General features: G+C 34.7%; 3 protein-coding genes across 7 annotated transcripts; 1 reads left to right on the forward strand and 2 right to left on the reverse strand.

The window, feature by feature from the left end:
• Positions 1-6,190: 6,190 nt before the first annotated feature.
• LOC111780922 (uncharacterized) lies at positions 6,191-8,512 on the forward strand. Of its 3 annotated transcripts, none has more exons than XM_087120148.1 (6): positions 6,191-6,492; positions 6,697-6,787; positions 7,351-7,526; positions 7,735-7,795; positions 7,903-7,955; positions 8,042-8,512. In XM_087120148.1, exons 1-5 carry the CDS (start codon positions 6,370-6,372, stop codon positions 7,917-7,919), a joined length of 468 nt encoding a protein of 155 aa, XP_086976274.1. In that variant the 5' UTR covers positions 6,191-6,369; the 3' UTR covers positions 7,920-7,955; positions 8,042-8,512. The 3 variants fall into 3 exon arrangements, with proteins under 3 accessions (XP_086976274.1, XP_023517047.2, XP_086976275.1); XM_023661279.2 differs by having other exon boundaries at positions 8,259-8,512; XM_087120149.1 differs by lacking the exon at positions 7,903-7,955 and having other exon boundaries at positions 8,259-8,512.
• A 495-nt stretch (positions 8,513-9,007) lies between these two features.
• LOC111780919 (rop guanine nucleotide exchange factor 7) lies at positions 9,008-12,216 on the reverse strand. The gene is made up of 7 exons (XM_023661276.2): positions 11,369-12,216; positions 11,173-11,289; positions 10,939-11,093; positions 10,544-10,618; positions 10,170-10,460; positions 9,729-10,085; positions 9,008-9,642 (listed from the first exon to the last, which is right to left on the reverse strand). The coding sequence occupies exons 1-7, from the start codon at positions 11,679-11,681 to the stop codon at positions 9,184-9,186; spliced, it is 1,767 nt and encodes a 588-aa protein (XP_023517044.2). The 5' UTR covers positions 11,682-12,216; the 3' UTR covers positions 9,008-9,183.
• A 1,801-nt stretch (positions 12,217-14,017) lies between these two features.
• On the reverse strand, positions 14,018-21,401 carry PAS1 (FKBP-type peptidyl-prolyl cis-trans isomerase family protein). Of its 3 annotated transcripts, none has more exons than XM_023661274.2 (21): positions 21,248-21,401; positions 20,845-20,935; positions 20,641-20,725; positions 20,338-20,407; positions 19,937-20,034; positions 19,710-19,832; positions 19,386-19,418; positions 18,949-19,007; positions 18,759-18,843; positions 18,527-18,685; positions 18,267-18,324; positions 17,952-18,097; positions 17,362-17,459; positions 17,190-17,259; positions 16,561-16,620; positions 16,374-16,430; positions 16,061-16,129; positions 15,862-15,939; positions 14,697-14,798; positions 14,545-14,616; positions 14,018-14,439 (listed from the first exon to the last, which is right to left on the reverse strand). In XM_023661274.2, the coding sequence occupies exons 2-21, from the start codon at positions 20,910-20,912 to the stop codon at positions 14,164-14,166; spliced, it is 1,866 nt and encodes a 621-aa protein (XP_023517042.2). In that variant the 5' UTR covers positions 20,913-20,935; positions 21,248-21,401; the 3' UTR covers positions 14,018-14,163. The 3 variants fall into 3 exon arrangements, with proteins under 3 accessions (XP_023517042.2, XP_086976383.1, XP_023517043.2); XM_087120257.1 differs by lacking the exon at positions 21,248-21,401 and adding an exon at positions 21,043-21,153; XM_023661275.2 differs by lacking the exons at positions 20,845-20,935; positions 21,248-21,401 and having other exon boundaries at positions 20,649-20,725.
• Positions 21,402-24,573: the final 3,172 nt, after the last annotated feature.

Here is a 24,573-nt window from a genome sequence, read left to right on the forward strand (position 1 = left end):
TGGGATGATGCATACAATACTTTCATGTTATCATGATATACCTTCTTTACCGGACTAATGTATGCGGGCATTAGAATTAGCACATTTATATATATATATATATATAAACCTTGAATCCCACCTTTGCAAGTTACCTTGATAATTTGGATAAGCATAGAAAGCAACAAAAAGAAAGAGAATCTTTACCACTTTTTTTCTTTTGGATTGCGTTACCTAAACTTCTCTCATTTTGTAATTGCAAATAAACCATGCAACTACGATAATGTTCATAATTTATATTTGTTTTACTTCACATATTATTTAAAAAATAACTATATTGTAGACCGATTGTCTGCTCTTTATTTAAATATTGTAGACAGATTCCCTCCAAGTTTTTAAAATGGTTTAATAGGGAGAGTTTTTCACACCTTAAAACAAATGTTTCGTTCCCTTCTTCAACTCATGTGACACATTGTCTAGTCTGATGCCATTTATAACAGCTCAAATCCACTGCTAGCAAATATTGCTTGCTTTGACCCGTTACGTATCACCGTCGGCTTCACAATTTTAAAACACGTATATTAGAGAGAAATTTTTGTTACATCAATAAAATTACAGCGTAAAGGAGACAATATGGGTAGAAACGTGATTGAATTGAGGTCTATATAGGAAAGTATAGAAAGTAAATTGATAGAGAAAGAGTGTAGTGTAGCCGCAATTTTAGGAGTGAAAAAGTAGAAGAATGTGGAGCAATTGAAGTTTGAAGTCGGTTGATATATGATATGAAGTTATGTGGGAAGGCGGCAAAGGATGTGGCTCAACATCAGTCACATACCAACCCATGCGGCGACCCTCAGTGGCGCTAAACCAACGCCCACGCGGGCCCTCTCTTCGCTTTACACCCACACCACCTGTCGGCTACCCTAACTAAACTCATTTCAATTACCCTTTAATCCCTCTTTTTAATCTCCACTTTTAATCTCCTTCACAAACTCCCCCACTTAATTATCTTCTCATTTTTCATTATCCCATCCTATCCACTTCGGATCCACAAAAATCCATATCTCATCTAACTCGTTTAATTTATTGGGAAGAATCCAATTTCGAGATAAGAGTTCGTTTTTGATCCGAATACCTTATATTAGAAACGGAGGATATTGTGAATCCAAAAAGAAAGTAAAGGTTTTTGGAATTTAGATGCATTGGAAATGGTCAAAAAAAACAAAAGAAATTTTGGGAGAAAATGAAATGTGGCGTTTTGTATTAGAACTCTTCAATGCTTTTTTAACTTGTAGTCTCTGCAACGCAACCTTCAACTTTACTCTACTGCTTCTCACATGCCACAGACAAACAAATGTTTCATTGATTTGGGTGTTGGATTAGATGGTTAGGATATACGCTAATTCCGTACCTTTTTTTCAATTTCTCGTGGGGTTCAGATTTTGTTCGATACGAGTCAATGTAATTATATTATGTTAAAATCAAATTAAATTTAAAAAAAAAAATTCCAAAATGCTTCCCATTTAAAATTTTGATAAAAACATGTGCAAAAGTTTGTGATGAAGTCAAGGATGTGTTTCTTATGTGAAATTTAATAGGGATAAAATAAGCATTAAATGATAGAGAAATAAAGGGAAAAAAACAATAATATAATAATAATAAATATATATTAAAAACATAGAAGAAATGGTTAAAATTTGTCATTAATTGCGGGGGGAAAATAAAATAGGAAGTTTATAAGTAATATAATAAGTGGTCGTAAATGATTGATGATTATAGTTATATGATTAACTAACCATGAAACTAACTTTGACTTTTAAGAGTGATTAAGAACAATATTAATGAATTATTAATTTTACTAATTAATGTTGGTAGAATTTATAATCACCAACAACACCACTAATACCACAACTCAAATTTTAGACCAAAAGGACAAATGGAAAAATAAAAACCGACTCGAACCTCAAAGCAAAAAAAAAAAAAAAAAAAAAAAAAAAAAAAGATCGGGATTGGGCCAAAGACCAATCCACCTCCTTCGCCTTGAAAAAGGGCCAACACTAAGGCTAGGTGATATGAAATAAGGTGTCTTGATCATGTCACGAATGATTTACATTTATGAAAGTTTTATTGTATTTTTACGGAGAGAATTGTATTTAAATTATAAGTTATTATAAAGTTTATTTTCAAGACTATAAATAGTCATTCATGATATTGTTGTAATTGAAAAGAATTAGAATTTCTATTTTAGCTTAGTTGATAGTTAAATTTTTACATTACTTGCATGTTAGAGTTATTCAAGTGATATTAATCAAATCTCTTGTAGAGTGATTCGAATTACGAGTTTTCTTTACTTTTGATCTTGATCATCAAGGTAAACCGTTCTAAAACTTTCCCTTAGGTTGATTCCATACCACAAGAGTTGGCCTCGGCAATAGATCTATCTCATCAATTAGGTGAGTCAATTTCCATAATAAAATTCTAAATTATAATTGTGGAACTTCTTAGGTGGAATTAGGGATTACAGTGATTTCAGTTTAGGCCAACCAAGTAAATTGTTATATTGTTGGACGCCCACGAGCTTGGTTAGATGACTTGTATGGTGCATGAATGACAGATACCTTATGACCCTTGTACATGTCATATTTGTGATGCTATGATGTATAATGTGTGATATGCTATGTGATGATTTATGCTATGATACGAACCATGATATGATATAAATATTATATGATGCATGAACCTCCATAATCATGCAACGTATATTATGTTGCATGTTCACCCTATACCTATGAGACATTGATATATCATGTATGTTAATCATGAAAGATATATCTAATATATGTATGCCTCATAGGAACGCTATATCATGAAAATAAATGGAGGCATGACTTGCATCATAAGTCTGTACAATGATCTGAAACTATGGGATCTCGTGCATTTTGTATATCACGTGTCGAGATTCTCCCCTGTTATGATTGGTACGGACGTGTATACCATGACATTATACACACTCTTTTCCCTCAATGGCTTCCGACAACATGAGCATGCACTAGCCCATAGTCAGGCCAAGAGGTACGTATATAAGCTCTCCTAGTGAGTCCATGTGCCTGTGCATGAGTCGTGTGTAGAGAAGCACTGCACATCCAACCTATCCAGATAGGAAACTAGAGACCAAGACCGAGTTATCTTACAAAAAAAATAGGTCTTACATGGTTTTTCATGTGATTGCATTTTCTGATGGCTCCAGACCGGCATTTTTGCTGATTCTACTTGGGTCTGATACACTTGAACCCTTTCCTACTAATTTCAACTATTCGTAAGTATTTAAGGTTAGAATGACTATTTTTTAGTTAGTATAAATTATTTGAAGTAAGTTTAAATTATTGTATGTAAAATTAGGTGAGTCAATTTCCATAGTATAATTCTAATTTATGATGGTAGTAGTCCTTAGGTAGAATTAAAGTTCAAAGAGCAACGTTAAGTCAGCATCATCAAGGGGTCGTAGTAGCTTTGGCTTAAGTCAACCAAGTAAGTGACTACTACCCGTTTATTAAGTTAGGGTGACTGCTGGTTATTTATAGCTTAGTCACATGTACTAAAGTTATATAGGGTAAATGACATATAAGTAAATTGTTATAAATAGTAAATAGATATGTATAGTAAAAAGCTATATCCAGTTACATAGGGAAGATAGTTATATATGGTAGATGGTTATATTAAAGCTATATATAGTAAGCTGAACCATATATATATATATATATATCTTTTTGAAAATGTAGTATTTTTTGTATTCTCTCACACGGTACATAACTTGTAGTCATCAATACAAATCCTTTAATCAATATTGTCCTTTCATTTTCTCTCTCCTGTTCTTTGTGTTCATCTAAATCGAGTGTGTGCGTTGTTGTGCGATCCTAACACGGTTTGGTTGAGAGAATTACTTTATGTATGTGACACGTGTCCAGTGGCCCTACACGTGTCATATGTGTGATATGCTTTGATATGTGATATTATGTTACATGTCGCTATATGATATGCCAAATAATATTATGGTATAAATGAAATGTCATGATGTACTATGATATGTTATGTTAGGTCATGACATGCTATGATATGTTTTGAAATAAGGAAATCTATGATGCACAACCCTTATGCCATGATTTGAAAGTTGAGTGATGAATAAAATGATTTTATAAGAGTTTATATATGCATATTACCGAGTGTAATATGTGATGAAACAATGAGGGATGTCTTGCATGATTTATTACGCCACAGTAGAAAATATGAAGACCTCACGCATAATTGTATGTTCACGTGCATCGAGATACTTCCCCTTTATGATGAGTACGGACGTGGACACTATGAGACTGAATGATCATCATGTTTAACATGATGCTACGATGGTTGTTATTCCCCCCAAGTGTTCGACAACAGCCTAGAGAGTGCTAGCTAGACTAGCAGGCCATCGGGGTGTGCGAACTTATCTAGTGGGCCCACACTCACACACGTGAGTTGTGTGTATATAAGTACTACATATCCAATTTGCCTGGACTGGAAAATTGCCTAAGAGAAGACGATTTTAAATGATAGGTTTCATCATTGTGTATGTGTTTGCATTCTCTCACTTCCAACTCGACATGAGGTTTAGACTGAGACTAGATTTTCACCTCGAGAGGTATGCATCTTGCATGCCCCCAATTCAGGTTCTCCTCTACTTTGTCGTTTTTCTTCTTCTCCCTCCAATTTGTAATACAATCATATAATTTAAACGCTACATGACTATAACTTATCTCGAAGAAAATGATATTCATCTTTCTAGAAGAGATTCTTAAAGCACTAAAGCTTAAAAAAAAGCCAATAACTTTGCCCAAATGTGAGGCATGATCGAGTCATTTTAAGGATAACCTAGAAATATTACTTGAGAAATCACAAACCACCATAAGAGAGAATGATGAATCATTTTAAACAATAACCATTAGAGCTTTTTCGCCTACGAAACCTAGTCACTCTTACAATGTTTGACAAACGATACGAAGGATGATTCAAGGGCTATCTTCGAGCACTTAGCCTTCAAACAACTCACAACTCTGTACGAATATGAGGTACGTTGAGCATTTCTAAAGCATTTGAAATTTTCCTAGGCATTTGAGAGCCTAAAAGAAAATGGTCCTAATAAGGTTAAATAGACGTAAAATTAAAAGGTTATACACTCAAATTAGGCTGGATATGTTTGATCTATAATCATAAGTTGCGAGATCCCAAATCCGTTTGAGAAGAAACAAAACATATCTTATAAAAGTGTGGAAACCTCTCTGTAGTAGACACGTTTTAAAACCATGTCAAAGCGAACAATATCTATTAGCGGATAACTTGAGCTGTTACAAATGGTATTAGAGCTAGACACCAGGCAGTGTGCCAACGAGGATGTTGGGCCTCCAAAGAAGTGGATTGAGAGATCTCACATTTATTGAAGAAGGGAACAAAGTACCTCTCCCTAATAGATGTATTTAAAAATTAGACCATACATACTAACAAGTGAACTTGAGAAGGAGAGGGAATTGAGTCGAATTCAATGTATCTTTAAGTTAGGCTAGGGTCAACCTGGATAAGAGGTGGTGGCTAGGCTCTACATTCTAAAGAGGTCATGTGTCATGCATTCTTCGAACTCGTGGATATTTGTTTCAATCGTGTTGGTTTAGAAAACATAAAACTCCTAAAACGTTGTCATAAAAATACCCATCTTCGATCTAAAGAAGGTAAGTTTTAGTTCCTACTCTAAATTCTTCTCATTTACGACCAACATTGGACAAAATGCCTACAAACATTTATCATTTCAAAATTCTAACTACTATTATTAAAACAAAGGGCGGAAAAAAATGGGTTTTAAGAAAATAATAATAATAATAATAATAATAATAATAATAATAATTGTCGTTATCCATCTCGGATAAAGCGTGGCAGTAAATGATTGGTAGTCAGCGAGTGTCCCACAAAGAGGACTTTCGAGTCCACGTGTCATTCATCCAATCAATTCATTTGACAGGTTGAAAAGAAGAAGAAGAAGAAGAAGAAATAGAATTTGAAAGAGGTTTTTTCTTTTTTTTTTTTTTTTTTTTTTTTTTTTTTTTTTTTTTGTGTATTATTATTATTATTATTATTTTATTGATTTATGGGTTATAAATTGGTGGGTAAGCGGCAGTTTCTTCATCATTTCAACTCTGCATCATCATCATCATCATCATCATCATCATCCAGCATTCACGTGTTCTTCCCTTCCCCCCTTTCTCTTTCTCTCTCTCTTTCTCTGCTCCCTCTGTTCTTCCGCCATTAAAGCCCCTTCATCCACTACCACCTGACGCCCTACTCTGTTTCTCACTGTGTTGGATCAAAATGGACGGAAACAACCATGTGCGTTCCTCTTCTTCTCTCACCACTGACCTCTTTGGCTCTAAACACACTTCCTCTTCTTCTACCTCTGGGATTTTTGGCTCTATTTTCTCCCCTTCTTCCAAGGTTTGTTTGATCCTTCTATTCTTTCTCTATCCGATTTCACTTTCATAATTGATTTTCAGGTTTTTTTTTCTTTCTTTCCTTCTTTTTCTCTCACTGATCTCCATGGATTCTCACTCTTCTTGTTCTTGTTTCTTCTAATCTTTCTCTTTTCATATGGCTTTCGATTTTTGTAATTTTTATCTCTAATCTGTGTTAATTATTCAGGTGTTAGGGGGAGACTCACTGCTCTCTCGAACCAAAGAGATTGAAAGGGCTTCTGTAAATCAGCCTTGGATCCCCAACGCTGATGATCAAGGTTTGTATATACATATAATTTTATTATCTTTCCAAGAAGAAGATTGAGCATTGGTGTTCTTGTTTTATCCTCACTTTGAGCGTCTCACCTGAAAATTGGTTATTCTAGCTCTCTTGATTTTGTATGGTGCTGAAACTGATTTGTTGAACTTCAGCTGCTTAAAGAAAGAAAAACAAAACAGCTGAAAATATTAGTGGATTATCATTTTGAAGTTTCTCTATTGTATAAAAATGTTTCCTATGCCATGTTCAAGAACATACTGACAGGTTTCATAATCCTTTCAACTGTTTTTTTCTTTTGTGTTCTTTTTTTGAATTGTAGCCAAACAGGTTGAGAATTCAGGAAAGTGTTTTTAGTTAGCCATATTGCTTTAAGATATTGAAAAAGAAAACATTCTTGATCATGTGTTGAAGAAAATATGTTAAAATAGGATGCTAGAGAAATGTTTCCAATATCCAGTGACTCTAAGCCAGTTTTGGATTGCTTACGCACCAACTTTGTTTCGAAAATTGCTTGATATTATTCTCTTCATTCTTCCTTATTGATAACTTTTATCTCTGCAGATGATACTGCTAATCAAAGACAAAAGGAGAGTCGGGAGACGAAGAATAAAGATTCGAGTTCCATCTATCAGGATCAAAGAGCCCAACCATGTCAGTTTACCTCATCAATCTACTATGGTGGCCAAGATGTTTATGCTCATCCTCAGAATTCCCACAATTCTGGGGTGAACTCGACGGTGAGTTCAACAAATTGATATTCATCACTTCATTTTCTTTGATAAGTTAATAATCTTAAAGCACTAAACATGGTACTACTCTTATCCTTGAACTGCTTGCTCCTGTTCAAACAATGGTAACATGTAGCTGACTGAACAGAAATTGAAATTGAGTATTGTTTTGCCCCCCAGTGATCTGCCTTGACTTGTTCTGGTGATATGTTTTCAGTTCAAGAAGGACTGGGGAGAAGACGATTCTGGAAGTGCTTCAAGAGGAAATTGGTGGCAAGGTATGAAATAATAGAGGTGCTGCTTATGAGAAAAAAAAAAAAAAAATTGAAAATTATCTTTGTTTCTAATACTCATACTTTCTTTTGCAAATCATTGTCATTTGCAGGGTCTCTCTATTATTAATTCTAGATCACTTGCCAAGGTTTTATACTTATTAAGGTACTTTTAGTTCTAAGATGATTTTTTTTAGCTTTTGGTTGTTCTTTAATTGATCGTTTGTCTCCCTGACTTGTATCTTTCTTTAGAGTTTAAAATTGTAGATTCTGATCATCACCCAACTCCACAAGCTTGCCTTATAATTCCAGAGTTTCGTGGTTTTTCGTGATGTTTAGTTTGGAGTAGACTTATATCGGTTTCCAATCGAACCTTCATTCGAATTTGATTTGATTAATATCTTTATTATCGACTTCTATAAGATGCGAGATTGAGTTGTGCATTTACTTTTGATTGTTGAACTTGCAGGTACATAGGATCATAGATCGACCTCTTATTTTATGAAGCTAGACGATAGCGAGATCGTTGTGAACAACAAAGCTGGTTGATCCATTTTCCAGCCGAACACAACAGAATCTCTTTTAGTTAATGGAATAGTTATAAGCATCTTTCTAAATTTTACTGTAAAGAATGCTCTGTTGCTGCTACTGCTGTTGTTTGCTGTTTTGTTTCAACCTTGGTGTTTTTAAGCATAAATGAAACCTGCTGCGCTGTTTGCTAATCAGTTACGTATATCTCAGAATGATTAAGATACTCTTGTTTTCTTGTTAATTTGATCATAACTCAACTTGCGTTGGGAGCTTAGCTCCCAACGCTGAAAATGACACAGTGTCATTTTCGGATCCTTACCTGAAGTTAAGGATATGTCGACAGAGTTGCATGCCAAAACCAGTCATTTTCTGCTTTTCCATGGTCGTTATGTTTGGCCGTTGGGAAAAGAAATAATTGAAAAGATTGATGGGATAGGGACAGAGATTCTGCAGCCACAATTCTTGGCAATGTTTGATCTTCATTTGTTTTTCTTTTTTGATGTTACTTTCGGTTCTATTCAATCCTGTTCTTGTTCTGGTCCACACCATTCATAATTTTGAAAGTAGAATAAATACCGTGCCAACCCAACCAAACCGAACCAACAACGTCATTGTTACGTCAAAATCTGAATCAAAAGAATCAATCAGAACAAATGAAGGATTGCCAAAAGACTTTTAATGGTGCAGTGATTAATAAGCACGTATGTATTACTTTGAAGGCGGAGCATTTGATTCCTCATCAACACAAATACAACCAAATTGAAGACCAAATATACATTCTATACATACAAAAAGAAATCCACAAAACTGACAAATTCAACTGGAAAACATACAGCCATGAAAACCAAGCTTGGATTTTACTCTCATGCAAACGATCCTTGTTCGGGTGAAGGGAAGCTCGTTACTCCTGCCCTGAGCTGAGCGGTTTGCTTGTCGAGTTCTGCGTAGGCAACTGGTTCAGGTTTCTCTATATCATTGCTGGCTTCTTTTCCTCCTCTTGCTTCGATACCAAGGTAGTCGATTAAAACCTTTCTGATACCGAATCCGCGTTGGGTAGTTTTGGCAGGACTCGCTGCTTGAGCAGGTGAAAAGCTTGGAGTGGCAAATGGTGTTTTATATGGAGTGCCAGAGATGGGCACTGAGAAAGGCAATGGGCTGTTCTTGTGAGACATCACACCAAGTTTCGATATGGACGAGAGCTGCTCATCGGAATGCTTTGTGAGATCGTCCACATAAAGCAAATCATCGATTCGTGCAACGACGTTGAATGCTAGGCTCTCCAAAACTCGAGAGTAGCTCTCTAGGATGGATTTTCCGACATCCTAAACGATCAAAACAGACATTACCTACTCAAGTTACTATGTGTTAAGCTCAGTGGAAATGTTAAAAGGTTCCAGTAGGGACAAACCTTATTGAAATGGATCTTGTTCATATCTAAGGTTGTCTGTGGAAGACCAGGAAACCGTTGCTTCAGGCAAAGCAATAGAGTTTCTGCTCTCTCTGCTAGCAGCTCCATTTTCTCCGAGTCGACCATCAGCTCCTTCACCATTTCCCATGACGATTTTGAACTGTGTTTGATGGAGTTCATAGCAGGTTTTGAGCTCGTTCTTTTTCGCCATACGTAGATAGAAGCCTCGACCCGGTTAGCGATCTCGGTAGCTTGATGTTCAGATGACATTTCAAGGCAGTCAAGTAAACATTGAGGAGAGAATTGATCTGATGAAATATATCGATATATGAGATCTCCCAAACAGGCTCTTCCATTCTGAGAAACCAAATGGAATAAAAGATTTAGAAAATCACACACTGCTTTAGATATCAGAATTGTAACAATTCAAGCATCTCGTACCTTCGGTAAGGCTTCGAGATACGGTTCGGGAATTTCGAGATCAGCCAAAGTAGCACTGTTAATTGCAATTGCAGCTTTTAATATCTGGTTTGTGCTGTCGCGCTTTTGTTGCAGTTGCTTTCTTGAGTCTTCCTGGAGACCACCCGGAGGAACTCGAGGCACGGGAAGCCACCATTTATCTTCTTGACGCTGTAGCACTCTATGGAAAGAGGAAGACCCATCAGTCTCAGGGCCGTGTATCCCTTGATCAACATACCAGAACTCACAAACTTCAAAACTATCTAATATTTCCTGCACAAAGTTTATTTTACCAAATTTAGAACAAATCTCAAACGTTTGTAACACAGAGACGAGTAGACATTGGTGAATCATACAAGAAGCATGTTGTCCAGTTTCCGAAGAGCAGGAAGATTCACATAAAGATCCGAGCGTTGTTTGCATGTCATAACCTGAAGGATCATAAAAAATAAAAATAAAAAAACCCCATCAAAAAATTGATGCTTTACAAATACATAAACATATAAACTCTCCCGTTTTCACGTTCTCGATGCAGGCCTGTTCTTACCACAAAATCAGAAATCTTATGATTGTATTGAACAAAAAAATCCAACTCGAACAGGCAATTGGTTGTGTTTGTACAAATTTACTTAGCGTTTATATATGAACAAACAATATGGAAGGCAACAGGCAATTCGAACAGGCACAAACTTCGTACTTAGAAAACAAAACCCATACAGCCATAACAAGCCTGTTTGAAGTTATTCAGTACCTCATGCTTGCTTCCATCAAGAAACGTCTGCCAAGTAGGCGTGAACTCGACAATATGATCACTAACACAAAGAAGCCAATCCATCTCCCTTCGCCACCGCACTTTCTTCTCTTCTGAAATAGGTTCTAATCGCCACAGTTGCCCAAAGAGAGTAGCTATAACAAAACAATGGCAAAGAGAATCAGTGTCTACCAATGTCAATCTTAGATAGAATATCAATGAGTCAAAGCATACCACAAAGATTTGTAATGGCATTCGATATAGCCAACGCCGTACAAACCCCATTTCCGCAGCCTGACATATCTTCTCCGAGCAGCAGTTTAGAAAATCTTTCCTTCAACATCTCAACCTCTGTAATCCCCACACAGCATTAAAAGATCAATACAGTTTATACAGAGAAACCCCACAAAGAAAAGAGGGCCAAAATTACCTGACGAAGAAGATACGTTCTTCTCCACCTTCCTATTATCAACAAAGTTTTTTTCTTCTTTATCAGCAACATTAGGTCTAATACAATCCGGTCTGTAAGCTTTTCGAGTGGACCAACTCAATAAATAAGGGGGCGATGAGTCCTCCGAGCCACTGTGACTGTGCTCCTCAAGCCCCCCTGTGGTCTCCGATGTAAGAAAATCAGAGCTTGAGCTACTCTCACGTCCATGTTCTTCAATCAAATGGCTAAACATCTCATTTTCAGGCACAATGTGGCCAATCCCTTGGCTCTTTTCAACCACACTCTCATCCATTACAATTTCCGTTCTTCAATCACAACCATAGCACAAAATCAAAGCAACCCACTTCGAATCCACCCACTAGAAGCCTTATTAATCCAAACCCTTCTGCAAATTAAGCTCAAAACACAAATTCCGATGGAGATTCCAACACCCAGAAAGCCAAATCAAAGAAAATGGGGTTCGTAATGATTTAGGGCCACTCTTAGAATTGAAGGGTCGATTTAAAGCTCTATCCAAAAGGTTTCGTCACAAATCAACCATGCCCAATAATGAAAAGGGTATGTACAAACGGTTAAAACAAACAACAAATAAAGAAAGAAAGAGGGCGGTGAATTTAAATCATGATTACTTTGTGGATAAACACATGAAGTAGGAGACAGGGAAAGCCTCCGTCCGCCATTGACATTGATTAGAGCTCAACAAAGCATCCATGGTCCCGAGGATTGAAGCTTTGCGTTCCTCAAACGAGGGTTCTTGAATGGCAGATGCAATGCAGCGATTAAATTAACTTTTGGCGTTTCAAAATGATAATGAACTACGTGCCAAGGGAATCGTGAAAGAGGGAGTACCATTTTATATATGGAAAGAAAAAAACATGACAAATTTTTTTTTTTTTTTTTTTAAGTTAATAAAAAAAATAACATAATTTCTTTTTTTAGTTAAAAAAAAAAAAAAAAAAAAACATAACATAACATAACCCTTATATCCTTTAATATTTAAAAAAAAATAATTAATTTGAAAAAACAAGAAAAAATATTAGTAATGGATTGTAGTTTATGAATAAGAATTTATAATAATTTATAGTAAAAATTGTCGAAAAGAAAAATAAGTAAATAAGTAAAATATATTTTAAATTTCTTAAATAATAAGCAACCAAATAAAAAGAAATGTTTCCTTAATAAAAATTTAAATAAATTAGTTTCCCCAACGGCTATGAGTTTAAGAGGGAAACAGAATTTGAAGGGCGTAAGAGGGAAACAAACTCTTCATCTTCTTCCCCAAGCTTCTTCCTTTCTTCTCTTTTGCTTTTCATTTATTCATTCTTCTCATTCTTCCACCACCAATTTTTTAATTAACTATTCCAATTTCGAATATTACTTCGTAATCTTATCGGATTCTAAAAATTTGAACAATCTTACCTAACTTATATCGTTTGGTGGGTTATAAACTAGGTTAGGTTTAGGGTTCAAATAAGTGAAGACTTTTGTAGATTTGATTTGATTCGTGTATTTCTCAAAAATTAAATTGTATGGAACTTAAGTAACTGTTAATTTTAAAATATTAGTTTTTGTTTACGATACACTATTCATTTATTTCTTATTTTTACGAAATTTTATAGTTATTTTTTATTATTTATTTTTCAATAATTCTTTAAAACAAATTTTAACGGTGAAGAATTATATAAAAAATGTATTAAAATTGAGTTACAAAATTTTATTTTTAATTTTGAATGAATGTCTCAAACAACTCCAACCCGTCAAACTCAAAAAAATTTAGATTAGATTTATTATTTAAAAAGAATTTTTGAAATAAAAAATATTTACAACATGAACTAGCCATGTATTTTAATCCAACCCAATTTGTAGAGAGAAAAAAAAAAGTTCATTTTTATATATTTTAATAATTATCCTATTCTATTGAATAACATGCTTTATATATTATTAGGGAAAAATAGATTAACTTATCTAATTATTATCATATCCCAATCTATTTGATTATAATATATTGTTTTTAACTTTAGGTAGTAATTTGTCAGCTCCAATAATGTGACTTTATTTGTTATAAATTAATATTTGATTGAATAGGATTTAGCAATTATTTAAACTTTATTCATTTAACATTTTAGTGGTATGTTTGTGGGACCACAAAATAACCATTATTCATAATTATAGCTTACTAATTATAGATTTTAAAAAATATCTCATTTCTATCTTTAAACTTTAGAGGTTGTTTTAGTAAATGATGCTCGTTGATTTCTCCCCTAAACTTAAAAATAGTCCTTTTAAAATCTTCTTATTCTTTCAAAAGTTACCATAAAAGTTACCATACAATCTTTAAGCTCTCGTAAATATATCAAAACTACTATTGTAAATATATCAAAACTACTATTGGAGTAGAAACCCACGTGGCAACAACTAGAACACTTGTTCGGATTAAGTTTGAAAACATCATACAAACGTGTCAATTTTTCATCTAACAAATGCACCAAGAATCTGAATAATCTGTTAAATTCTGGTGAAAGGTACAGAAACAAATGCACTAAGAATCTGAATCCTAAAACACATTTCATCTCCACAGACCTTATGAATCTGAAAATAGCTTCCCTACGATCCTTCCACTCACAGAGATTCAAAAGACAAATATGGATGATTCTTTATCCTGCATTTCTTAATCTTAATGTACATGATCCAATAAGATTATTGTATAATTCATAATGCCCTTGAGGCTAAGCTGAGCTACCCCTCCTAACATATTCTCTTTTTTTCATTATAATCTATAGTATGGAACATCTATTCAGCCCAAGGGCTGCAAATATTCGTCTACCGGCAGGCCAGAAGCGGGATAACCAATCCCTTGGATAGTCATCTGCTATACTATCATCACTAAATTCAGAGCATTTGTCATCCTCATTTTGTTCTAACTTATCATAGTTTTCCTGGATTTCACCTGAGTTCTGGTGATCTCTTTCTTCAGCTCCAGCCTCTGAAATTTCGCCTGGTTTTTTGTCAAATAGTCCTTTGAACTGTTTCCTTGCTTTCTTCTCCACTTCCTATAGATGGAATAGTGAAGCAGAAGATCAAAATGATTTCTTAAAAGTAATTTCGGTCCCATCTTTAATGGTAAATTAGAAATGATGATATTGTTGTATTCTGACCTGTTTCTTTTGCTTCAGTTTTAGGAGGGCTGCAGTGGCATCGGCTTCAGATGATTTATCAGCTTTTTTCATCTATTGGTGTGAAGTATATATAATTCAGAAATGGGAGTAAAACATCCAAAGCATACCATTGGAAAATTAAAAAACTTTACCATTTCAAAGTCGTTCTTTGCTTCCTCAAAGTCTCCGAGGGTCATGTAGGCCATTCCTCGACGATACAAAGCTTTGGCATTTCCGGGGTTTGCATCGATAACCTGCATAATTCCCACTTAAGAGACTTTTGAAGGACTAATATGGAAGGAAACATAGTAAAAAAAAACATGTAAATAATGTGTAGTCATTATTTGCGGTCAGTTCATCAGAATGCCAAAACTCATTCGTAAAGAAATCTTCGAAAGTGGACTTTGTAAATGATCTAAGTTGTACTCATTAACTTTTTACTAGTAGAGTAGAAGATCCGAGTTTAAATCCTTATGATACTATTTATACTTCATTCTATTTTAATGACACACCTATTGGCTTTTGAAAAAAAAAAAAAAAAAATCAAACTTGAAGGAGAGTGTTAGTTAAAGAATAAACTAAAAAAAGATTTAATTAGCCCACTGCTAATAGATATTATCTGCTTTGACCTATTACATATCGCTGTCAGCCTCACAATTTAAAACGTGCCTGTTAGGGAGAGGTTTCCACACCCTTATAAGAAATATTTTGTTCCCCTCTCCAACCGATGTAGGATCTCACAATCCACCCCCTTGGGGGGTAGCGTCCTTGCTGCCACACCGCCTGGTGTCTAGTTTTGATACCATTTGTAATAGCTCAAGCCCACCACTTACAAATATTGTCCGCTCTGACCTATTACGTATCGCCGTCAACCTCACAGTTTTAAAACGCGTCTGTTAGGGAGAGTTTCCACACCTTTATGAGGAATACTTTGTTCCTCTCTCCAACCGGTATGCGATCTCACACTCTAGCCTAACAACAACTTAGCTCTAGCCTAACAACAACTTAAGCATTTGGGTTTCTATGGCTGATTTAACTGCCTTTAAGATATAATTGTTCTTTGTATTTTTAAATCCTTCTGATCATCCAAATGTTCCCCCTGCTTCCCTACCCACTTTACTCTTTGTATATGACTGGGGTGCAGGGAACAACCGTGGCTCAAAAGAATACAGGCTGAGAATCCTGTCAGATACTGCGAATGGCGATCACCTTAACAGTCAAATGGAATCCATGAATAAATTCATGCCATCAATTTAGCTGCCAGGAGAAAATGGTCTTTTCAAAGACAGAAGTGGGCTAAAAAGTTATAAAGCATACCTTGTTACACATCTCAATGGACTTTCTGCATTCTCCCAGTTTCAAGTAGCATGCAGCGACATTCAGGTTTAACAAATCCTTGAAAAATCAGATATGAAGGACAATAAATAAATGGTCTTAAACCGACTAGGTTGGCAGAAAACCAGGTCAAATGTTCAAGTTTAAGATGACTCGAGATCAAATGCTTGCAAGTACTTACTCGGGTATTAGAAAAAACTTTTCCTTCTTCATCATCTTGTGGATTGACGTGATTGAATTCACGAAGCACCTGCAGGAACAGAGATGGTCATAACAATTAAAGACATTTAACATAAGTAGCTTATACATTATTTGCTTGATTCCTCCATCTAAAAGAGGTGGAAAGTCGCAATTTCCAGTTTTAAATAAGCAAACGAATTTAACAAAAAGAAAAAGGAAATATTGGACTATGTGGCAATGAAATGATATCAATTAATATTTATGAAAAAGTTGCGCTAAAACAAGGTGAAGAGAGTACGAGAAGAATAGATTGCCTTCTCATACTTGGCTTTAGCTAGTTCGAATTTTCCTTCTTTGAAAAGTCTGTTGCCCTGGAAAAAAAAGTATAAATAAGTGCCATTTGTAATCATTAGCACAGGGAGAAATTGCAGTCTGCCAGTAGAATAGTATAGCATAATAATAGCCCAATATTAGCCAAGACAAACAAAAAGGACAAGATACCGTGTTCTTTATCTTCCCTGCTTCGTCCATTATGCTTTTGAAGTCCAGGCCATCCCATTCCTGAAGGATTCATAAGTTGAATTATGAAAGTTTTTTTTTTAAAAAAAAAGGAAAAATCCAAGGGTATGGGATACACCATGTCCTAGTATATGCTTCATCCATTTTCATTCAATATTCAAAGAACAGTATCAGACTAAACTACAGACATTTTGAACTTATAATTCACAGATGAGGTTATTGCCATGCCAGGATCAGATATCATAAATGAAGATTATGAATAAAGAAGTATCTGCACGATCAACAACTCAAAAACAAGATGATTCAATGTTTGTTCGAAATGTACTGCAAAAAAATTGCAGCATTGGAGGATACCTATTGGGAGTTTAAAATTAAGGGCACGTGCGAAGAGTCTAATGCTAAACAATAACAATAGTACTGGCAACTATTTAACTTATTTGCGCCTTTGGCCTCTCTTTTCTTTTAACAAAAAATGAAACTTTTTTATTGATAAAATGAAAAGAGACGCACAAAAGATACAAACTCCACGAGGGGGAGAAATGAGAACACAAAAGGACAAAGGATGAACAAAAGTAACCAAACCAAAGATCCGAAAAACTGAATAGTTGCACCTTTGGCATCTCAAAACCAAGAAGTTCAATTTCCCATTGAACGTGAGCACCTGCTGGAACATCAGCTGGCCTGAGCACATAGAAAAAAGCACGTCAAAGATTACATTGAGTCATACATATTTTGGAAAACCAAGATACAATTAAGTTACTAAAAAGAAAGGTCGAGTATAACCTCGGGAACTTGTCATATGCATAATCTGGAGGGCAAGTAACTAGCGCTATTTCTCCAGGCAACATCAAACGGACAGACATTTCAAATCCCTCAGGAACCTATTACACAATCATGAGCCATAAACTTGACAATTACTATCTTAAGCACATGCAGGTTAGAAAGCACAGAGCTTCTACCCAGAATCCCAGACATAATCAATTCAAAAATTGTTGGAACCTCCTTAAACAAACCACGCAAAGAAATCATGGAAGGTTGATGAAAAAGATTATTTGGTAGAACACACTACCCTGTTTTTAAAGACAAGACCTTTGGTCATCCGATGTACTATTTAGTATTAATGAACTCAAAAACATGCAAATGCATCTTACAGAACCCTGCCAATCCAATTTCAAAGGAGCATAACTCTTTCTTATGTCCTTCCTAACGATATATACGCTCCATGTAGTGTGCTAACTAATTGTTTGGGAAGACATTTCCCCATTTTCCTTTTCTATTTACCATAACAGCCTTTCTAGTAGATCATCTCTCATAATCAACAAAAGAATCCACGAGCTGAGTTACTGTCAGTAATAAAAGGGAAGACAACTCACAAGCCCTTCTCCAGATTGGAATTCCAATGGCTGACCATCATTATCGACTTTTGTATCGTAGAAAACTCTTTTATCTTCACTCAGCATGGCCTTGTAATGCACACGTAATAGACTGTCATGAAGAGGGCAATCCATTGGAAAATCACCTGATTATTCCAGAGAATATGGAAGTATTATCATTGATGGACAAAAACAATGTTCAAGTACGTCACATACTACAATCATATAAGGAAATTTCATCAAACTCGTGGCTCTAATTTGTCTATGTTCCTTATAAATGTCAATTTGAGTGAGAGTACAGTTCTGAACCCAGACCTTTTCCATCACGAATTCGTCGTTTGATCAGCCGTCCATCTCCAAGCATGTCTCTTACCTACTCATTCATTACTAGAGGGTTAAGCTCAATGATTGTGAGAGATACATAAGTAATAAGTTCAGCAAAAGGATAATCAAACAATCAGCTTTTTCAAAGTAGGTTAATGACAGAAAGAATCAATTTAAACAAAGGGTAGTAAATCCACCCCCAAGCAGATCAATGATGCAATATAATCTAGTTTAACAATGACTTCACTAACCTGAATGAAGTGGACAAGCTCCACTTCGAAATGAACTTCTTCAATACCATCCTCCACCGTAATTAGAGGAGATGGAGTTAAATACTGACTAGTGACAAATATTACAGCCTTTTCTCCTCGTGTCATCGTTCCAATTCCCATTTCTAAACCTTTTGGTACCTAACATACATGCAAAGAGATTAAGTGAGGAAATAGACAAATAGGACAATTAGACAAGGTCTTGAACATTAACCTCTGACTTTCCAAAAGTGAAAAAGTATGGCTCTCCCGTTGTGCGTGATAGAATCACTTTACCGTCACCTGTCCTTGCGGAAATCCTAGAGGCATCCACATTTTCAACTACAAACTCAGTTTGGTTCTCGACATATCAAATAAGAACAGATATGAAAGATAAAAGAATAACGTAAGGAAAACACATATACCAGGCTTTGATCTCGTAAGGTTCCCTTGGTGATTCCCAACCCTGCCCCTCATTAATAACCTGTTAAAAAATATCAAAACGTAAAAAATTGTAAACTCACCTTTCATATTCATCAGGAGCATTCCACAGAGTTTTCCACATGTTAAAAGAAAAACTTTCCCAGCACCCCCTACATTTAACATCCCATCTTAAATTCTGCTAATCATATCCGTATAAACCCCTGTAGTTATTTTCTATGGTCATTTGATATATTAAATCAACAATTGTTCCATTAAACAGCAATGCCAATTGCAACTATTAGAAATTCCACTGATGTATCTAAGTTTGTATACTTGAGAGTTGAAACTCTAAGATTATATTGCTTAAAATGTGTATTTTGACTCAACTATAGAAACACTACAAATTACTTAGTAACGCTAGTTTCATTTTTACCAATACCTTCTTCACAACGCCAAAATCGTTGCTCACAACCTGCAAACATATCAATAAGAAAAGTTAATAACTACCAGATCACAATCAGACACAAGCCAAGATCTTTAAGGTTGAGGGGCCAGACCAAGCAAGGAAAAATATGTATTAAGAAGGTTAGGAAGTGAAAAAGGTGTATGCATATTAATGAGTCAGCATCACTAGATTTCATCTACGGTCCTGAAGTAAATATTATCTACAACATGAATCTTTATATTTTAGAACGTTTTACTGTCGTTCAATTTTTATGTGATTCACATGATAAGAAAAACATTAAACTTTGAGATTTCTTGCCTTGGCCTTAAAAAAATCCAACATCTCAATCTCAAAATGCAGTTCATCTTCCTTCGGGAAGCTGCTACTGACTGAAAGTGGGCAGTCCTCCTCCCCGTAGTGCATTTGGGGTTTCATCTTGAACTGAAACAGCAGTAAAAACGGTTAATTGTAACAAATGTCCAAGAGATGTTATTATCTTCCTCTTAAGGTAATACAGATGCACCAAGCTCAAGAAAGAAAATTACCATAGCCACTTCACCCTTCAACATTGTCGGAATACCTTCTAGCAATCCCAATATCATTTTGCTTTTGCCTAAAATATGCCTTGTTGGAATGCCCTTCCCTGATATGTAAAAAGAAGACATTATTCATCCACACAAAAGAAATAAACAATAAAGTTCTTTTTTTGGTCGAATTCCAAATCACAACAATAATGATTCTTCTGGTTAGGAATATGTTTGAGGACCAGAAGTCATCAGCTTCAATGTCAAAACTTCTGGAAGTGTTGGATAATCAAATGACTGAAAACAACTTTGATATTCAGTCAACAGCTAAAGCAGTACGGACATAGTTTTTCGTTAGTCAGCTCCACCAAAAATCCATATTCCCCAAAGATGCATTCCTTAAAAGCAAACTATCAACTCACCTCCATATTCTGATCGAGTCGATTCAACAACAAATCCATCAAGTGTTCGTACGGTGCAGTGATAGACAACCTACAACACCAAAGCACACAATCACATTTATCTTATCCTATTTACTCCAAGATTCAACATAAGCTCTGAGAAACCAATGGATTTTGAGCCTGAAACACATGTCGTGCGTTGCCTAGAAGTTCAAACAACTTATTTAGATTTTTGAACTAAAATAAGCAACACAGGCAGTGAACATTTTAACAAGTCTCAAGGATAAAAAAAAAAAAAAAAGTTTAAACGTGTATATTAGCAACCTGATCACCTTCCGAAGGTGTCAATTCACCACCTCCGGGTCTCATCAAGGCTTTCATCAAGCTTCCGGGCACAATTTTCGCCTTCCTTTAGGTCCAGAATTATATACACAGGCAAGAATTTAAAAAAAAAAACATCAGAAGCGCTGGTTATCAACCATTATTGTTGATGAAAGGGGCCAGAATTCCGTGGCCAATGAGGGGTACCTCTTCTCGTCCTCAGAGGGTTCTTTCTTTTTCTGAGGTAAGAGTTCCTGCTCCGTATCAACTGCCATGGCCGATTAACTTGGAAAGAAAGCTGAAAACGGAAAAATAATATATACTAAATATAATTAAGGCAGAAAAGCAGAAGTAGTTGTGATCATTAATGGCGGATGGGAACTCAAGAAAACAGCGAACTCTAGCCTTCAAGCCGAAGAATGGGAATTCATAGTAGAAATTCAATCAACAATTCACATCTTAGTTTCATCAGAGAATTAGCCAAAAGAACAAACAAAAAACTTCCAGTGAGACTGATCTCAGGAACTCAACTCAACTCAACACAAGAAATGTTGACTGAGGTAAAAGGAAAAAGATTCGGGGTCGGAGAAGAATCAAACGTGAGAGTTACCTGAAGAGTAAGAGAAGGAGATGAATTTGAAGCTCGCAGAGCTAATGGTCGGGAATCAAAGAACAGTTGAACTTGAATCTCGTTCGTTCTTCGTTGATCTCGTCCCAAACATCAGTCCGGCCTGGTCTGTCCGTGGAACTGGAAACTCGTGCAGACGGCGTGTCCAACCAAACTTGAGAGCTGGGCCTGGGCCTGGGCTGAATTGGGCCCATCAAATTGGACCATTTGCAGTCATTTTTTACTTGTAAATTAAAGGATTTAATTTAAATGCCGTCAAAACCTGTTAGAATTATCGGATCTACGTCTTAAAATTAAAAATAATTAAAGCACATTTCAAATTCAAATATATATTTTTTTTTTCTTATAAAAAGAAATCAAATTTTATAAAGCATAGAATCTTTAGACTAAATTAAATAAAATAAAATAAATTTTTTTATAATTAAAAAAAATTAGAAGGAGGGATTTAAACTCATTTGAATTTTGGAGTTGATTAAATTAGTGACCCGAACCATTCCAATAAGTTCACACTCTAATCCAACCCAACACCCTATTTTTTTGGGTTTGGTTGTCAGAGTTATTTTTTTAATTATTTTTAAAAATATATATATATTATTTATCCATAATTCAGATTACAATCATTACTAAAATTTCATAAATCTCAAATATAAAACATTCATAAATCACACAACATGAGTAACATCGGTTATACACGTTAAATATTTTTTATCATGATAATAATCTTAAAAATAAAGATGGAGGTTGAGTTGGATTATAACCTTATTTTCAGATGAGCGAGATTAATACCATAAAAAAAAATATCAATCCACTCACTGTGACTTCAATTTATATGTTCGAAATCAAATCGATTTGTTAATTTTTATTTGTAATAAATATAGTTGGTTTGCTTGTGCAAATTAGCTCAACAACTAATTGAGTAGGATAACAACCATGCCACCCTCAATAGCATCAATAGGATCTTGAAGTAGTTGATGTTCGTTGATAAATTTTAAAAAATTTAATATTTTTCAATTTCATCCAAATATCTACAAGTAATTATGAATTCATAATAAAGTCGATTACATATCCATCTTGTACCTAAACTCGACGACAAACTATTTTAATTGTTCATATATATAGTTCAACAAATAGATTAGGCATTCAAATCTCTCCTTTATTAAACTTGGAATTTAATTGTAATAACTACTTAAAATGAAATATTAATTAATATTTAATTGTTCATATATATAGTTCAACTAATCTACTTTTTAAACGACATCATGACAAATGACTATTAACTCAATATAATGTGGTATAAAATTAAGTATAAAGTATTAATTCATTCAATCATTTCGAGTTCATGAGTTTCTCACTTTAATATATGAGATCACATTTCTAACTTTCAACCGTCTTTTAATTCAATCTCTCAATAATATAGCTTTAACGAGTTGAAATATTAAACTATCAAGTTTTAGATAATAATTAGGGTCGGGTATATTATAAAATAAAAGTTAATAGTTTTGTAATTTTACCTAAAATAAGAGGCAACAATTATAGAAGGAAAAAGAAAAGGGAAAATGAGAGAGGAGGAAGGGAATTGAGCGGAAGGTGGGCGTGGTGCTTGTGCTGCGTTGGTTGGGGCGCAGACACGCGCGCATGTACACATCTAACTAACCTAAAACGTGCCGCCCTTCGACGGGCAGTGGGCGCGCGCCTTGTCCACGTGCCTACACATGTCTCCACCACCACTCCCTACCCTTTCACCTTATTATTACAACAAATCATACCTTTTATTACTTTTTTTTTTTTTCTTAAATCATATTATTATTTTTTAATTTATGACAGTGTCCTTGTTAGACGAACACGACTCTCCACAATGGTATGATATTGTCCACTTTGAGCATAAACTCTCATTGCTTTGCTTTGAGCTTTCCTAAAAGGGTCCCACATTAGTTAATGATCATGGGTTTATAAACATAGAATACTCTCTCCATTGAAATGATGTCTTTTGGGGGAAACCCAAAGCAAACTCATGAGAGCTTATGCTCAAAGTGGACAAAATCATATCATTGTGGAGAGTCGTGATTCCTAACATGGTATCAGAGCCATGCCCTAAACTTAGTCGTGCCAATAGATCGGGAATCCTCAAATATCGAACAAAAAATTCCAAAAGAAAAAGAGTCAAGCCTCCTCGAAGGCAGTAAAAAATGACTAAGACTCCAAAGGAGTAGAGCCTCGATTAAGGGGAGGCGCACTTTGTTCGAGGGGAGGTGTTGGATGATAGAAGTCCCACGTCGGCTAAGTTAGGGAATGATCATGGATTTATGAGGAATACTAACTCCATTAGTATGAGGCCTTTTGGGGAAGCCCAAAGCAAAGCGAGCTTATGCTCAAAGTGGACAATATCATACCATCGTGGAGAGTCGTGTTCGTCTAACATCTCTCACATATATACTCATAATCTTTTATTTAACCAATCAATTAGACGAAAGTCTCATTTTCTCAAGTATCTGATCTATGTTTTAGGTGAATTTGAGAAAATTTCCAAAAAAATTTACAAAAAGAGAGAAGGAAATAATGCATGAAGAAATAAAGTTCAATATTTAAAAATAGTAGGGAGAATTAAAATATAGTACAAATAATAATATTATTATTATTATTAGTTTTGCGTATTTAAGATAATATTATCAGGAAATTGTAAAAGATTATGAAAAAGAAAAAAGAAAAAAGAAAATCTGACAAAGGAAATAGCAGGCCACGTGCTGAGTCATCACTTTTGCTGCTTTATATTTACATTATTTTGAACTATATTGATTTTATTATTAGTATTATTATTATTATTATTATTGGTGCTTTAAATTTGCGTGTAGGGTGAGAAAAATATTTAATTTCACATTAATATCATTTATTTTTTTGACTCCCCCCATTCATGTGGATTCATACCAATAATGTTACTTCGGACAAAACATAAATTGGAGCAATAATTTCTTTAAATAAGTTTGAGGTTTTTTTTTATCCGCCCAAATATATTTTCTTTAAAAAAACATTTATGTTACTTTTTTTAATTTTATATAATTTTGTCGGATAGGATATTATTTATTTTGACTTATTACGTATAGCCGTCAACTTCGTTTTAAAACGCGTTTATTAAATAGAGATTTCCATGTCTTTTCAAGAAATGTTTTGTTATCCTTTCAAACCAACTTGAAATTTCACATAAATCATTGAGTTTATCAACGTTGTAGTACCGTAAAAAAGTTTTAAAAATTTTGAAACATTTAATAGATATAAAATTAAATTTTATGTCTAATCCTTGAGTTAAGTTTGAA

This window comes from Cucurbita pepo, chromosome 19, assembly GCF_057944985.1.
Source record: "Cucurbita pepo subsp. pepo isolate OVF chromosome 19, ASM5794498v1, whole genome shotgun sequence".
Lineage (NCBI taxonomy): Eukaryota > Viridiplantae > Streptophyta > Magnoliopsida > Cucurbitales > Cucurbitaceae > Cucurbita > Cucurbita pepo.

Excerpts from the sequence above, each read along its gene's own strand:
- LOC111780922 (XM_087120148.1), top strand. The coding sequence starts at position 6,370 with ATGGACGGAAACAACCATGTGCGTTCCTCTTCTTCTCTCACCACTGAC. Across the intron at positions 6,493-6,696 it reads TTTTCTCCCCTTCTTCCAAG|GTGTTAGGGGGAGACTCACT; the intron begins GTTTGTTTGATC and ends TTAATTATTCAG. Across the intron at positions 6,788-7,350 it reads CCCCAACGCTGATGATCAAG|ATGATACTGCTAATCAAAGA; the intron begins GTTTGTATATAC and ends TTATCTCTGCAG.
- LOC111780919 (XM_023661276.2), bottom strand. The coding sequence starts at position 11,681 with ATGGATGAGAGTGTGGTTGAAAAGAGCCAAGGGATTGGCCACATTGTG. Across the intron at positions 11,290-11,368 it reads GAACGTATCTTCTTCGTCAG|AGGTTGAGATGTTGAAGGAA; the intron begins GTAATTTTGGCC and ends TGGGGATTACAG. Across the intron at positions 11,094-11,172 it reads TGCCATTACAAATCTTTGTG|CTACTCTCTTTGGGCAACTG; the intron begins GTATGCTTTGAC and ends GTTTTGTTATAG.
- PAS1 (XM_023661274.2), bottom strand. The coding sequence starts at position 20,912 with ATGGCAGTTGATACGGAGCAGGAACTCTTACCTCAGAAAAAGAAAGAA. Across the intron at positions 18,325-18,526 it reads AGCTTGTCCACTTCATTCAG|GTAAGAGACATGCTTGGAGA; the intron begins GTTAGTGAAGTC and ends ATGAATGAGTAG. Across the intron at positions 14,617-14,696 it reads CAAAGAACGACTTTGAAATG|ATGAAAAAAGCTGATAAATC; the intron begins GTAAAGTTTTTT and ends TCACACCAATAG.